Genomic DNA, 16,484 nt, shown 5'->3' with positions numbered 1-16,484 from the left:
AGTGCGTCTGCTGATGTCTTGGGACTTTAAAATAGTCTTCATTACTCCATTGTCTATAATTAGAAACTGCTGACTCGGGAAGTAGGAGAAGAAACTCTAGAAAGACGAGACTATAATTAGGATGTGGTTGCCGGCAAAGGGGGGCTTTCATAGGGCAGGAGGGGTCTTGAGATTGACACGTTTCAACGCTGATACTCGAGAAGCTGATTGCCAATCGGAATTTGTTGATGTATTCAATTCGATTCGAAAGGGGGGAAACCGAATCGATTCGTAATGTAAATGTTTGTCTCGAATGGTGCGTTATCAGCTTCCAAATTTCATCGGAACAGCAACACAGACCCCCAAAACGTAAACACAGATTGACAGCCAAGCCAAGGGCGAAAATAAAATGGAACTAAATAAGACTCAAGTCCCAGACTTAGAGACAAACATAAGTTCAATAAAAATAAACTGGAATTAAGCATAAACCAATAAGATACGGGCACGACAATATACATAAGAAACGAAAGCCCCACTTTGCGTGTACTTACAGCTGTGCCTAGCGAATTAGTTGGAAAACTAAACATTTACTTATGAAATGAATGTAGAGATGTAATAGTGCTATTACCAGTTTTATATCAGTTTTGAGTATTAAAAACTGGTTTAATTTTACACCTCTTGAAGTCAAAGTAAATTTAAAAGTTGATTCTAACTGTGTTTTTTCAAAAAATTAAAAAGACATCGACATTTCTTGAAGGCGATGTAAATTTTAAAGTTAATTTTAACTGTGTATTTTCAAAAACTTAAAAATATATCGAAATTTCAAAATAAAAAATCTTAAATTGCTTTTGAATTTGAAAATTCTTAAGAAAACATTAAAATCCAGATTTTTTCATTAAAATTAAATGAATAAACTACATGATTATTAAGAAATAAAACAACAAATTTTGGTTACTCATGCATTACTATTATTTGTTTCCTATAAAAATTCCATTTGTGAAAGATCATTGTGTTTCCCCGAAGATAAGATTTAGTCGCTTAGTTTGAGTAACAGATCATTTCACCAGAATATTTCACAAAATTGTGAAATATTGTATTTGGCCAGCTGCTAATTTCGCGAAAACACTGTATCAGATTTTGGGCTTGAGTGTGTGTGAGAACGCAGTAAAACAAACTGGTCTCAAGTCTCGAAAATATGCGCTCAAGGTCGGTCAACGGATTTGCTTTTGTTGCTTTTTCAAAAGACAACAACAAAAAGCAAAACAAAAAAGACAACAAAAGCAGCTGCAACTTAAAAAAAGCAGTGCGAAAAAGACACAAGATCGCTAAAACTGAAATGCAACAAGCGCCGCCGCGAGAAAGAGAGGGCGAGACTTAATTAGAGAGGGAGCCCGAAAATTCTGCCAGCGGAAGCGGCGGCGGCAAACGTAAATTAAAAGCAATTGTAGAAATTTCCTGAGTTGGCGAAAAATATTTATGAAAACAGTAATGTTGGTTGTTGTCGCCACCCGCGCACAAATACACTGAACCAAAATTTAAATAGGAAACCAAAATAAATGATCATTGATCATTAAGATATTACCGATGGGTAAGATTAAACTCGCGTATCTAAGAGATACTACCTTTGAAATGATCTGTAATTTTTTGAATTTTTTTGGTCTAATGTTGCTATGAATTTTATAACTTAAAACTTTAAAAAATTCTGTCAGAATTAAAAGTAGGTTACTTAGGAATCGTTTTGGACGAACAACAAAAACTCGTGTATCCATAAAAATCTTTTAAGTAGAGTTCAATTCAATATTAAAATATTTTATATTCAGAAAACTGTTATGTAATCTAATACAAAGGTAAAAATTATCATTACGTAATTTTGTTCACTTTGGAGCTCTTTTGAATTCAGAATTTAACTGAATTTAATCAAAAGAAATTTCTACAGAACTTACTGATCACTAAAATTAGAAGTTAATCCGGGAACCTATCAAAATTGAATTACTATTGAAACTTTAAAAAATATTTCTCATTTCTTTCAAGGAATCTAAATGAGAATCTGATGATCTTTTGTTTTTCCCAGTGCATTAGTGCTATTACACCCACACACAGACACGCGCGAAGCTGCGCCGTTATTTTCCAGTAAATATTTGAATTCCGCGAAGCGAATGGAAAGGCAGCCAAACAACTTTTGCGGTTATTAAGCATAGGATAATAAACACAGAAGAAGCAGAGCAACGGAAAAAAGGCACGCATGATCAATGGGGAATGGGGGACTACGGTGGGAAATCAGGGAGAGGGAGCGGGAGAGCAGAACCCACTGCCATGTGCCAGCTAGCCGTCTCGCTCTAGCGCCCGCAACAAGTGCACGCAACAGCGGCTTAAAAAGCCAAAAGGAGCCACCATAAACTACATAGAATCTGGGAAACCGAATGGGATTTAGAATATATTTTAAATTTTACTCACTTTATCCAGACACTTGAGCTCCTCGATGGGATAGACCACCTTTTGGCAACGCGCACAGGTTTTATTCATCTTGCCGCTTTTCTCCTCCTTTGTTTTTTACTTCTTCGAGTGCGAGCGTACGGGTGTGTGTATGTATAAGCGATTTTATTTACACACCAGGATATTGGATATTATTATTGTTAACTCTGTAATTTTCACTGCACTCCACGATTTCCGCACGAAAAAACACCCTCGGCTCAGTTTTGCATATTGTTTTGCGGATTTTCTTCTGGTGATCTGGCTGGCGATTTCAAGAACCTGATCGGATCGGAATAGGAACTATGGGAATGTATTTGTTTTGTGTGCAGGTATGAGCCGAGAATTTGTTTCACACTATTCACAAAAACATCTAATAACTGGTTTGCTTGGTTGTTGTCGTTAGCGTTATATAAATAACTGATCGATCGATCGTAACTCTTTTTCTTTCGTTTTGTTTAAACCAATTTACACTTTTTCCCTGCGGTTTTTTTTTATATTAATTTTCAGCTGTCGCGACTGCGCTGCAGGTAAAAAAAGCGACGCGCGCAGAGGAAAGAAGAGGAAGAGCGACTGCCGTGGGCGTTTGTCTCGATTTAATCCCGTTGTTCTTGATAAGACCGCCCAGAAATCGTAATCTACCGTTTGTGTATTAACTTTTTAAGGTGAATTTGACTGAGGCGCGACACGAAAAACGAAAAACGCGACACTCCGCGATAAAGCAACTTCGTTCCGTTCGATTAAAAGGTGTATCCGCAAAATAGACGCAACAAATAGATTTGGAGATGTGAGATGGATCGCACCACACACGCCTGTCACACACTTTTCGAATCGGTTCAGCAAGTAAGTCAAAAATCTATCTCGAATTCGCCTGCGCGAGGCGAACTGAACGGTTTGCTGGCGGTTAGTGAAATCTGAATCTGCTCTCGGAGCACAAAAAACGTAAGAAAACGTAAGTGTCGGCAAAACGTAAGGCAATATACTAAATATATATACAAATATACTAAAATATACGACGCATCAATCGGTAACATCGATGTTTGTCACGCCATGTCTTCCATCTCTTGCGTTGCTTACGTTTTCTTACTTCGAACGCAGCCGGCTGGGCGGAGTGACCATCGGTGGGTAGCGCAATATTTCCCGATTTCTCTTTACTTCCCTTCTTGGCCGCATTGGCGCCACAGGTTTTAGTTCGAAATATTGGTGTGGAACTTATTTTAAAACATTTAAAACATTCGTAGTCTTCAAAATTAATACATCTACAGTTTTGTAGAGGAGAAATTCAAGTAAGTTTAAATCACTTAAAATGTTGTATCACTTTAAAATGTAAACATTCTCTGTTTATTTGTATAAATTAATATATTTATTGATTAGTTCATTTTTAATATTCTTGACATGATAGTTTATAACAAAGTGAACAAGTTTAACGGTTTTCCTCTTCCCTAACGCAATTACGAGCAAAAAGCTATCGTCTGCGATAGACCGATACACCGATTTCTCCGGACCGGCTGTCACACAGGGTGCCCGCGGCACTTCACCCACCACCCCCGAATCCTTGGAGTTTTTACTATCGAATTTTCGGTGTGTGTCCATTTCCTGCAGCTCCCAGGACGTAGGATTAAAATTAAGCCAAAAGCCCATGAAAATCTGTGCAAATCGAAGGCCAAATACATGGAGAGCAAAGTGAAAAACGAAATCAATGTGTAAATAGCAGGCAACAGAGTCGAATCAGATTTTTTCGCTCTGCCAAATCGCGAGTGTGTCACCCATTTCTTTGTGCTTCACTTTTTTTCTTCCTGCCGACCCAGACAAAGAAAGTTATGAAAGTTGTGCAACCTTAACGGGAAAACCTTAAGCAACGAATAACGGTTAAGGGCAAATAGATAATTTACCGCTGCATAATGAGAGGCGTAGTATTAGCTGCATCCCTTTCTCACCCCTTGCAACGCCCTAAAGTAGGCAAAGTGGAAGTAAACACGCACACAAATGCCACCGTTGGAAAATCGATAATCCGTGACGTGTGTGAGTGAGACGAGTGCCGGTGTGTTCTATCGACCGACTGGCACAATAACAACAACAACAACTGGCTGGTTGGAAGGAGTGCGCGGGTGCAAGCGAGACAGCAGACGCGAACAGCAGGACAAGTGTAAACAAAGCACAAAAAGCTGTAAAAAGGAAAACAACGAAGCAAAGGATATATCAGAAATTATAAATAGCATTACCCCCCCATAAAGCACAATCATTATTCGCAACATTATACGCGGCCAAAGGAATTACTACACGAATGCCAATCAGCTTTTTCTGAGCAAAATGCAGACGCTGCGCAAGAAAACGAGTCCTTGTAAATGTAAGTTTTCTTAAGATTATAATGATGGTCCATTAAGGGAAATGATCTTTAAGTGTTTTTAATCCTAGGATGTGTTAGATAATTTGTAAAAATAAATCAACTTTTCTAATTTTGTGCCTTCTTAAGTCTTTAAATATTAACCTACCCTGTTTATAGTTATAACAGAAAGAAGAAAACACAAACGTAATCATTTCAAATGTCGATAGACAAAAACAAAGAACCTATCGATCTTTCTTTCCACCCCTAAGCCGTGCTATCGATAGGCGACTCGGACAGCATCTGCCAATCGTATAGCAGCTGCTGCGCCGGCGTCGCAGTTGTCGGCAGGTGTTGTTGCAGTTTTCCCAAAAAAACAAAAATCAGAACAACAATGGCTTGTCCGAGAGAGATCCGCGTTTTCTGTACTTACTTTTTCGCCATTAAAAGCACTAAATAATAGAGTGAAATCTGTGTACACTCGCGAGTGCCTCGATGTGTGTGTGTTTTTTTGTTTGTTATTTGATTTGATTGAACAAACTGCGACAGTCCAGTCAAAAGAGAGAGAGAGAACGAGAAGAGAGCATCGTGTTCATGCTCATTCGTATTTATTCATTCCATGATCGCGGATCTCGCAAGAATTTAATTAAATCTATAGCGTCGCGAAAAATCGTTGTGGAATACATTGTGTTTGTCTTTTGTCCTCCATTGTGTGCTCTTCTTCTTCTACAACCAAACAACCCACCCACCAACCTCCAGCTCATCCCAATGGAAATGTCAACACAAATACACACAAAATAGAGGCCAGAGGAATGCGACAGTGATTTTGTTGACACTCCAGAGAGCAGAGTTCCAGAATTCCAGACTTCCACACTTTTCCCCGGCCAGCGGTTTCCCAATGAGCTGCAGCTGCTCCCACTGGTGAAACATGGTCAAATCCCTGGTGGCCAAGTTGTCCACAGCCTCCTCGAATCTCTCGTTGGCCAGCACTTTTGGCGGCGGCAGCGGCGCCGCAGAGGAAACGAATTACGCAAAACGTTAGCGAAAACAAACTAAGCAAATACACAAATCACAAACAAACGCAGTGGTCCCTGCACAGAGAGAAACTCCGAAAACTATTTCCAAAACTAAGACTTAAAAAACCAAAAGATCAAAGTAAATATTTTTCTTATTTGTATCAGCATAGTTAGGTGTTCCCTCAAATAACAGCGTTCTAATCATTATGAAAGAGTTGACATCATTAAAATATTTAATCTGAAAGTTCTTCAATTTTAATAGTTTTCATATTGATAAGACGAAGCTATAAATATATAGGTACAAAGCTCTGTCAATAAAAACCTAGATGCAATTACTATATTACAATAACTATGACGGAATTTGAGTAATTAAAATACTATTATAATTTTTAATGAATATCTTGTGGTGCTTTTAATTAATTAAACAATAATTGAGGAGAACAAAGCTATAAATTTAAAGTTAACAGTGAATCAAGGCTTCTTTCATAATTTCTATAGAATTGCAAGTATTCAAAAGAAAAGAAACATTTTATATGATGTAGTAATTAATATTTTTATAGTTCCCAGAGGATCAATAACACTTAGGATTGTCCCCTAATGACGAAAGGCAATGCAACCCTTTCCTTTTTTTATACAACTATGTTAGCTTCTTTTAAAAATTATTCTTGAAACCTAGAATTTGTTCTTAAAATATGCTGTGTGATTTAAAATCAATACCTACTATATTCGTTTAAATGCATAAAGCTTAACTTAAAATACAATTTTTTAAATGTTTGATGAAACGCTCAGGTATGCACATAATTACTAATATGAGTCTGAAAATTTAGTCATTGTACATATCTGATTTCGCTCCATTAAAACCACATTGGAGAATATTTATAAAACAATTAAAAAATTGTGTATCATTTTAATGTTTTGATAGAAGATTGAGTATTTCGTTTTTTCATGTTATATTAAATTTCAGTGCTTTCAAATTGTAGTCTTATCTATCTTAAAAAGGTTTGCTTTAGATCGTAACAATAAAATATTTAGTTGAAGAAAGCAGTTTCTATGATTTTTAATTTTATATAAATTACAAAAGTTTCACTGAAAAAACCCAAACCTTAATAAAGGTGGGTTCTACTAGGTCAATTTAGCCACACCCCGAAATCCCAAGGCTTCCAAAACTGGCGAGTGACCACTGCATTGTGTAAAACATTTTCGCCAAACAAACATGAACCGAATACACACCCTAGCAAACACAAAGACTCATTCTGGCATTCGATTTTCCACCGCTTTTTTCAGATCGCAATGATCCGGGACGCTTTTTCGGCGATGGCGTTCAGTTCAAGGCAAAGCTCATCGGCATTCTGGAGGTGGGCGAGGCCCGTGGCGATCGGATGTGCCAGGAGGCGCTGCAGGACCTTAAGATGGCCATCCGGGCAGCTGGGGAGCACAAGCAGCGGATAACCATCCATGTCACCATCGACGGGCTGCGCCTGAGGGATGAGAAGACGGGTGACTCGCTGTACCATCATCCGGTGCACAAGATATCCTTCATTGCGCAGGATATGACGGATTCGAGGGCCTTTGGCTATATCTTCGGATCGCCGGACAGTGGCCATCGGTTCTTCGGCATCAAGACGGACAAGGCGGCCAGCCAGGTGGTGCTGGCCATGCGCGATCTCTTTCAGGTGGTCTTCGAGCTGAAGAAGAAGGAGATCGAGATGGCGCGCCAGCAGATCCAGGGCAAATCCCTGCACGACCACGCCAGCCAGCTGGCCTCCCTGTCGTCGCTGAAGTCCGCCGGCCTGGGCGGCATGGGTCTGGGTCATTCGGATTTGGCCAGCGGAGGCATCTCCTCCAGCCATGCCCTCACCCTGCTGGGCAGTAGTCTAGGCACCTCGAACGGAACGAGCAGGTTGGGTGTCAATTTAGACGTGGCCAAGGCATCGGGTTCGGCGGCCAAAGAGGTAAGTATTTGGCATTCGGTATTTGACGACCAATGTTAATGAACCCCGTAATCTTACAGATATCTCCCGAATCCGTGGCCGATCTGGTGGACCTCGAGCAGGAGCTTACCTCACTGCAGCGGGGAATCAGTCAGATGGAACGGATCACGCCCAATGAACCCACTACTATGGCCTCCAGTGGTGGCGGCGGCAGTGGTGGTGCTGGCCATCCCTCGTTGGCCAAGTCCGCCAGCGAGGATGATCCTTTCGGAGACTCGTTCATCTATGTGCCCTCCTACAGCATCCTGCCACCGCCACCAGATTCGGGACGCAACAGGCACAAACCGCTGCCCAACAAAACTCCCGAGACGGTGGCCAGTTTGGATGCCATGCTCTCGCCGCCTCCTGGTGCTAGTAGCTCGCAGTCTCCGGCAACAGCAGGTTTTCAGGCTGCGGATAACGACGATGACAACTGGCTGCAGGAACTGGACCAACAGAACGATGTCTTCGATACTACCAAAGTGGTGAACAGCAGTGGATTGGGTTCGGTTTTGGCAATGGCTCCGTTGGCCTCCAGCGAATCCACTGCCACGCCCACACAACAACTCACGGAAGTCGCTACAGGATCAGGACCTCTGGCTGATTTGGATATTGGTTTGGGTTCGACATCTGGAAATGAGGATCTGGCCTCGGCCATCTTGTCTTTGGGTGAGTTGAAAGCAGCATGGCTCCTCCGCCTTCTCCTCATCATTGAAGTTGTCACATCTTGTGTGGAATTCTGTCGCTTTGTCATCTCCATTAAAGCGATGAAAGAGCTGTCTGTGATCGTCTGGGGAGTGGTCAGTTGTCAGGGGAACGAGATGTGTCCGCCCGCCAAGGGAACAACAATTGGGAGAGTTCTTGGGTCAAATTAATTGAACTGAATGGAATCGTTTGGTGTAGAACTATTAGCAGATTCTTTTAAATATTATTATCCCATATATAGATATTTTTCCATTAAAATAACTTGTTAATCTGTTTTTAAGATTGTTTTTAATAATCAGTTCATTCAAACATGCATTTGTTACTTTAAAAGAAGCGTTTTAAAACCTTTTTAGGGTTTTAATTTTCCAGACAGCTCTTTCTATTGCAGTTATTTTGGTTTTATTTCCTTATTTTTTACTTGTACATCGTGCCTTTGGTTTTTCTTAGTTTAGTGCTCTTCCTTTTTCCAATCCTAAGCCCACTCACAACTTATTAACTACATTACCCTCTGAATAGGAATTTTCTTTTGTGGTTTTAATACCTTCGGAACGTACCGAAGATCTGAACATTCTAGTATTTCTTCTGAGCTCTTTGAGTTTTACTCTTGTTTTTGATTTTGTGCCAATTTGGAATTCGGTGCCTCCACTTGGAGCTGTACTCTTGCCCCGATATCTCTGTCGTTTTTCCTTATTCCTTCTGTTCCATTGTGCAGATGCGTTCACGGATCTGGATCCGCTGGGCACGGGACGCACCAGGCCGTATGTCGATAAGAAATACTTCTTCCAAGAGCTAAAGAATCCGCCGAAGAAGCTGCTCAAGGAGCTCAGCTCCGGCAGCCAGGCGGGTCTTGGCTTGGGTCTCTCCCTGGGCCAGCCGGATGGCCTCTTTCCGGAGGAAAGCACCACCATCTCCACAACCACCACAGCTACTAACATCACCGCAGGTACTAACCAACCACAACCCGATAGCCATTTCCGCACAGAGAAAAAATTTTGGTTGCTTTCTTAACTTACCATCAAAATTATTGGATTAATAGAAATTGTATAGTTATACATTTATTAAATCTCTTAAAGTTGATCTATATCTCACTTTAAGAAAAGGCATCAGTCAATAATGATTTTTTATGAAGAGTTTTTCTAAGAACAAGAGAATCATTTCAAATATTTTTATTATGTACCTAAAAAAGTTGATAAATGTAAAAAATGGTTAGTAAGTTTAATAGTTTTTCCACGCGATTTACCATAGTTTTCATAACATTTTCGTAACATTTCATTACCTTTTTTTTGACATCAAAGCTCTTATTTTAATTGTAACAAAAAAGAATGCCTTAATTACATAATTTTCGGTAATATTTTTTCTCTGTGCACTTAGAAATCGCATTGAGTAAGCAGCTCTCTAAAGTTTGCACTTGCACCGCAGGAAATCCGCTCCAGAACTCGGCTAACACACTAACCACCACCACCGCTAGCACCGCCGCCAGTCTGGGCCAGCTACTGTCCACGGTTGCTCCCAGTCCAGATCCCCTGCCCCTTACCATACCCACATCCACATCCATTTCCCACTCGATCACCCCGAGCGCTGAGCTGAAACTGTTGCTTGGCCATGTCACTAATCCGCCTAATCCCACCGGCCACTATTATACCACAGAACCGCCCACGTTGTCCTCGCTGGAGGATCCCCATCCGCCGGCGGACCCTGTACTGCTGCCCAGGGATACGGATCCGTTCTCGCCCACTCGCAAAAAGAGCGATCCAGATCCGTTTCAAGAGGGCGATCTCTTTGCCAAATTGGATGCCTTCGAGTTCGAGGCTCCGCCGGCGGTTCCAGCTCCCTCGATCCCAAATTTGGTGCCGGAATCAAAAGCGAATGTATTCAATGGACCACTGCAGGTGCAATTGCCACCGGAGAAGGAATTGCAGCTCCAACAGCCTCCGAGTACGGTGAGGAATCGTCCCACGGCCTCCGTTTCCGCTCTGCCAACTGGTAGTGGAGCCCTGGATGTGATCTCCAGCATAAGCAACAAGAAGATGCCCCATCTCTTTGGCCAGGCCAGATCATTTGGCAAGTCAGGTTCGGATATCGGATCTAGTGTCAATATGCGACGTTTGCAGGAGAGTGATTCGCTCAGTGAAACAGAGGCTGCTCCCGAGCCACCGCCACGTCCAGACTCGACTCCGTACTCGGAACCGCCACCGCTGCCGCCCAAAAAGCAGTTCAGCGATCTGGTCATCCGACCGTCATCTACAAATCCCACTCCACCGCCAACAGCTGGAAGGTATGAGTACTTGAACAGTAGTGTAACAGCGAGGAGGACTATGTCATCCGTCGATGCACCACCCATTCCATTGCCATCGCGTCGCGTGGGGCGCTCTGATGGTTGCTTTCCGGGACCAGGAAGGCCACGGAAACCAGGACACACTGAGGATGACTATCTGGCACCGCTGGGAGCTCCACCGCCACTGCTGCCGCCTCCCAGCCAGGGACCTTCGGCTCGAGCGAGACCACAACGACAGGCTTCGCTGGGCAGACCGCAGGATATCTACGAGAACAAGGCAGAGATTCTGCAGGCCCAAGCTCAGGCGCAGGCTCAAGCCCAAGCGCAGGAAGTATCATCCACTACCCTGGCTCCCGACATCACTCTAACCCAACTGCTGACCCTGGGCATGGATGACTTGGCTGTTAAACTAAACGTTCCGGCCAGCAAGCTGAGCACCATGACCCTGGTTCAGTTGACCTCCTATCTCTCTGAGTATTTGTCCAGCGAAAAGAGTCAGGTTCACAGTCAGGAGCGAAGATCTTCGCCAGCCAATCCAGCTCCAGCCCCAGCATCCACAGCGGCCGTGTTTAAGGTGAACTTTGATCAGCAGACCTCCTTTGTGGCCAAGTTCGACGACACCTTCGGCGAGGATGAGCTGGTGATGCCATCGGGCTCCTTGGATTCCACCTTTGTGGCCAACTTTGCAAACTTCAATGAGGCTCCCACTCCGGTGCCCATGTCAGCCGTATCGCCCGTGGTTGCCACTGTGCCATCAGCGGATCGGTATGCCGTCTTTCGCGAGATCATCGATCAGGAACTGCAGCAGCAACAGCAGGAAACTGATCTTATGGGCGACTTGACTCCTCCGCCAGTGGATGAGACGCAGACCAAGGAAATCCCTGAAGGCTTAGAGCTGAACAATGTCGGTGCAGAGCTACCGATTGATGCCTTGGAGGTCAAGCCAGCGCCCAAGATCGACACTAAGATCACCGAGGTGGTGGCCCAGGCCAAGGATCGTTATGCAGCTCTAAGAGACATAATCCTGGTGGAGAATCTCTTCGACAAACCAGCGATTGCCACCGCCACGCAGCCGGAGAAGGAAAAGGATCTGCTGCAGGACTTTCCCGAGTTTAGCGATGAGTTTAACGAAGACCACGATCTCCGTCAGATAATGGATCATCAGGACGTGCCAACGCATTCCAGAGATCGCCATGGTTTGGTCGACAGCAGGGGCTTCCCAACCGAGCCTTCATCTTCCGCTTTGACGGTGGGCGATGATGACGAGGACGAGGATGCCGATGCTGGTGGTGAGAGCAGTCTGGACAGCAATGAAAAGGATGCGGAACCAGTCAGCGGGCAGGATCAGTACGAAAAACTCTCCACTTCTACACAGCAACTAGATGCCGCTGCTCCGGTTCTGGAGGACGTGCAGCAGCAATCTCTGCCTCCCAAGCAGGATCAGAAATTCCTCTCCGTACTCACTGCGCCCGGTGGTGGAACCAAAGATGACATCGAGATCGATGAGCTCATGCATCGTGCCATTTCGAATCTCTCCCTGGACTCAAGGGATCGAATTTCGCCAGCCACATCTTCGGCAGCACCATCCAGAGGAGCTCCCGGCCTGCACACGCCCTCGCAGTTCAATGATGTCAGCACTTCGCCCATTCCTCTCCAGAAACCAGTGATGGGCCCATCGCCAGTGCCCTCACAGCTGTCGGCTGTCTCCCAACTCATCGATACGGCAACCAAACAGATGATGGGCGACAAGGAGCGGGAGAAGCAATCCTGGGCCACGTTCGATTCTCCGAAGACAAAGGGCAAGGCTAGGTTGACGCTTCCGCCACCGCCACCTCCTGCTTCCAACACTTCCCAGCCGGATACAGTGGAATCGCCTTGCAGTTCAGATCCCCGGGATGATGGATGGTCGAAGCAACAGCGTCGCTGGGCAAAGAAAGAACGCCAGCAGACATCCTCATCCTCCCGAGATCTGAGTCCCTGGGATGATGAGACACCAGAGTATCTGAAGCGTCGACAGTTGGCCGCCGCCCAAATGGCACATCCTCACCAGCCACAAATGCCACCACAGCCGCAGCATACGGATAGGCATGGCTACTATATGCGACACGCCAGGAGGATGAACTCTTGTGACGAGGATTACGAGTAAGCAAAGGAATAAGGGTTACGTTTTTGCATGTCATTTATTTATTTATTATTTTAGCTACGATGCGGAGTTCATGGCTCGCCGGGATCAGCAGCAGCAGCAACAGCAGCAGCGGAAATTCAAACACGGTCTCTCCCGCAGTCGGGATAATTTCGATCTGGGTGAGCTCTATCTGAAACCGATTTCCCAACACTTCGCTTATCATATACCCTGCTTTTCGTATCCTTACAGAATCTCCCAGCTGGTACCATCATCCGGCGCATCACACCTGGTCGCCGCAGGAGATCGAACAGGCACGGGCCAGATCGTTTGAGCGTGCAGCCTACGAACGATCCAGTTATGGGCCACCACCGCCTATCTACGATAAACGTGGCCAACTGAGGAACAAATATCGCGGTGATCACAGGGATAGGGATAGGGATCGCGAGAGGGAGTACCGAGACTACGCTCGTCCCAGCTACGATTTCGATTATGAGAATGTCTACGAGGAGCGCGGAGGACGTTCGCCAATGGCCTATAAGCCAGGAAGGGGTGGAGGTGATTATCTGTACGACAGAGAAAGGGACAGAGATCGGGAGCGCGAACGTAAATCCTTCGATCGGGAGAGTCTGGAATCTTACGAGAGTGCCACACGCCGTCGTCGCAGTTTCGGCAGCGGAAACGATGTCTATGGCAGCCTGGACAGTCGAGATGACTACCGCGGCGAAAGGGAGCGAGATCGTGAACGTGATCGCGAACAGATGAAGACCCGTTCTCTAAGGAAGCCCACAACCACATCGGGAAAGCTGAGGATTAGTGGCGACATAGACTACGAGCAAGACTCGGAACAGGACTTCCAGCAGCGGCCGGGAGTGCGCAGTCTGCAGCGTCCAAGTCAACTAGGCGGAGATGTGGTGTTGCCCTCCAATGCGGTAGTGGGTCCACAGCGATTGCGCAAGAGCAGCGGTTCCAGTCCCTGGGATGGCGAGGGTATGTGCCTTGAGTTTACAAACCAATATGTTACTTATGAATTATATATACATTGCAGAGCCCGCCTTGCCTGGCCAAAAATCTTGGAAGCGTCCAGCTAGTGCCGCTGAAACCGAAAGACGTCTGGCGGAGAGTCGAAGGGCGGCAGCCTTGGGTCAAACTCCCTCGGATGGCGAAAAAGAACGAAGGTCAGTAGGGTTATTCTTAAAAAGAAATTATACATATATATTTATAAAAACCCCTACTCTTCCAGCAGATTCCGCAAGAAGACCCGCGCCCGCAGTGCCAAGGATTTAGCCACAGTGGGTGCTCCCAGTGCAGGCACATCCGCACCCTCCAGATCAGGATATGGGCGTGGCATTCGAGACAATTACGACTACATGTGTCCTGGCCAGCGTAACGATGACGACGACGATGATGATGAGGACTATGTGGATGATGAACCGCCAACAGATGAGGATAAATTCGAAAGATTGAACCGAAGACGCCATGAGATGCACCAGCGGATGTTGGAGTCCGAACGGCGGCACATGGAACGCCATCAGCCTCCATCGCTGGCGAAGCTTCCTGGCCAGAATCGCACCCGTGGCGTGGTGGTAAACAGTGACTATGGCTTTGTGGACAGCTATGAGCAGACTCCAACGCCCACGCCACGTTCGAATGCCAGCAGCACCGGACCCGGTGGCCTGATGATGAGTGGCGGCGAATCCTCCGCTGGCGTGACCAGTTCCAAGTTTAATTTCGACGATGGATTCGAGTCGGATTTCAATCAGAGCTCACCGCCCCCAGCGCCAGCAGGAACCGCCTCCAGCTGTAATTCTACGCCCGCGGGTCCAGTTTCCGCGAATGCCAACAACGGTGGATCGAAGAGCCTGTTCCGCTTCTCCAATGATTTCTCGGATCGCGAGAAACGGGAGCAGTTCGAGATGGACACACCACCAACCTCAACGCCACCTATTACCCAGAAACTGCGATTCGATGATAATGTTAAGGTCTCCCAGTTCGATGATGCTGCCTTTGAAGATGATTTTGCCAAGGCGTCATTTGATTTCGAAAAGGAACAAGCGGGACCTGGACTGCAAGGAGCTGGAGGATCTGGTGCTATGAGCAGGAAACAGAATATGCGAACCAGCAAGCTGCAGCAACGGCAAGAGCTAATCAAGAAATCTGAGTCGGTGAACATATTTGCCAAAAAGCAGGAGGATCCCTTTGAGGACGACGAGTTCTTCAAATCACCGGAACAGGAGCAGGCGACGGATCAGCACAACGACGATGCGGAGACCGGCAAGTTCCAGTGGAGCGAGGACGCGAACTTTGCCAAGTTCGATGAAAATATGTGATTTGACCAACTCTTTGCCAAGGCATCGGGGCAGCGACCGGAGCCGGACATCGACGGCCACAACTATGCGGAGATCGATGTGGTCAACGACACGGACTTCTCCTTCCTGACCAATCTCAACCATTACTATCAGCAGCAGCGACTGCAGAGCCTGCGACAGAGCTTGAACCGCCATGTGTACAGCAATCTGCCAGCAGTCCAGCAGTCTCAGGAGCAGGTGAATCAACAGCCGATGACCAAATCCATCTCCACATCCACAAGTCCGTGGCATGCGCCGAAGGCCAAGGCCAAGCCACTGCAGCAGCTGCTGAGGAAGCCAAAGAAGTGGAAGCTCAAGCGCACCCTAGATGACTTTCTCAAGTGTCTGATCATTGCCTCCTCGGAGCATGTGTACGATTACGATGTGCTGTGGTAGGATCTGGAGGATTGGGAGGATGAGGAGCAGTCCAAGGATCCGTCTGGATGAGAGAGAGGGAAAGGGAATCCATACGATATATAATTCGCCACATATATCTAGTCAACTCAATCGCCATTTAAACTTGCAATATCGTAACAATCCCTGGAGGACTAGTACTCCCAGCTCTGCCCAATCCAAAAGAGATCAGATCCTGTTTCCAAACCAGATTGTATATATAGATATATCCACAGGGAGATTCCAACCAAGCCATAGAGAAAATTTAAACGAGAACATGCGTTTGTTAAAGCTACTCCTTCACACTCGACAGATAATGAAATACTCACTCCCCGAATCATCAATCGATCTGAAATCGATCAAACTAACGAAAGCAACTAATTAATTGCCTATGCTAGATGTCGTCTAACCCATATAACGATTTATCCAAAGTGCAACCATTGTGCTAGCATACAATACTACATATATATTCCTAGGATACGTTTATGTTTATGCCTACTACGAGCATCATTTTATGATTGATTACATAGTTAACTAACGACTAATTAGTTTAATTCCACGGCAATGTCGCATCAAAGTGTTTTATGATTTAACTACTTATATACAAAAATATATAAATATATATATTTATACGTAACTGAACGATCAACGGAAACTGAACGATCAAGTAACTCCCAAGCAGCTAAATAATAATATACGATAATTATACATACAAGCATATTCTTATATGTAATGCAATTATACGAGTACGATAGTTATTGTCAAGACTCTCTGTGTAGGAGATGTTTAAATTGGTTTTTGTCTCATCATTTTGTTCTATCAATTAAACTGTGAGAAGCATAATGAGAAGGGTATTATTTTTTGGGTGGATGTGGATTTTTGGA

The 16,484-nt window shown here is 45.0% G+C and overlaps 2 protein-coding genes across 11 annotated transcripts in view; one reads left to right on the top strand and one right to left on the bottom strand.

Moving 5' to 3' along the window:
* The window catches only part of Lasp (LIM and SH3 domain protein Lasp), a 32,888-nt gene extending 29,520 nt beyond the window's left edge, over positions 1 to 3,368 (bottom strand). For 3 of the 4 annotated variants that reach the window (XM_036814789.3, XM_036814790.3, XM_065864373.2), the window contains exon 1: positions 2,434 to 3,368. In XM_036814789.3, coding sequence (XP_036670684.3) covers positions 2,434 to 2,502 — 69 coding nt within the window. In that variant the 5' untranslated portion in view covers positions 2,503 to 3,368. The remainder of the gene's footprint in view (positions 1 to 2,433) is intronic. The other variant, XM_036814791.3, reaches the window with a different exon arrangement.
* Positions 3,369 to 4,041: 673 nt separating this feature from the next.
* On the top strand, positions 4,042 to 16,443 carry Dab (DAB adaptor protein). 7 transcript variants are annotated; one of them, XM_036815708.3, is made up of 9 exons: positions 4,042 to 4,795; positions 7,072 to 7,739; positions 7,799 to 8,426; positions 9,175 to 9,405; positions 9,882 to 12,879; positions 12,938 to 13,041; positions 13,112 to 13,849; positions 13,908 to 14,037; positions 14,106 to 16,443. In XM_036815708.3, exons 1-9 carry the CDS (start codon positions 4,759 to 4,761, stop codon positions 15,187 to 15,189), a joined length of 6,618 nt encoding a protein of 2,205 aa, XP_036671603.3. In that variant the 5' UTR covers positions 4,042 to 4,758; the 3' UTR covers positions 15,190 to 16,443. The 7 variants fall into 7 exon arrangements, with proteins under 7 accessions (XP_036671603.3, XP_036671608.3, XP_065720113.2 ...); XM_065864041.2 differs by lacking the exon at positions 4,042 to 4,795 and adding an exon at positions 5,091 to 5,808 and having other exon boundaries at positions 10,110 to 12,879; positions 14,103 to 16,443; XM_036815707.3 differs by lacking the exon at positions 4,042 to 4,795 and adding an exon at positions 5,091 to 5,808.
* The last annotated feature ends 41 nt before the right edge of the window (positions 16,444 to 16,484 follow it).

The sequence above is a fragment of the Drosophila suzukii genome, chromosome 3 (assembly GCF_043229965.1).
Source record: "Drosophila suzukii chromosome 3, CBGP_Dsuzu_IsoJpt1.0, whole genome shotgun sequence".
Taxonomy (NCBI): domain Eukaryota; kingdom Metazoa; phylum Arthropoda; class Insecta; order Diptera; family Drosophilidae; genus Drosophila; species Drosophila suzukii.
Note: the sequence above shows the minus strand (reverse complement) of the source record. Positions and strands in the feature narration are given on the sequence as shown.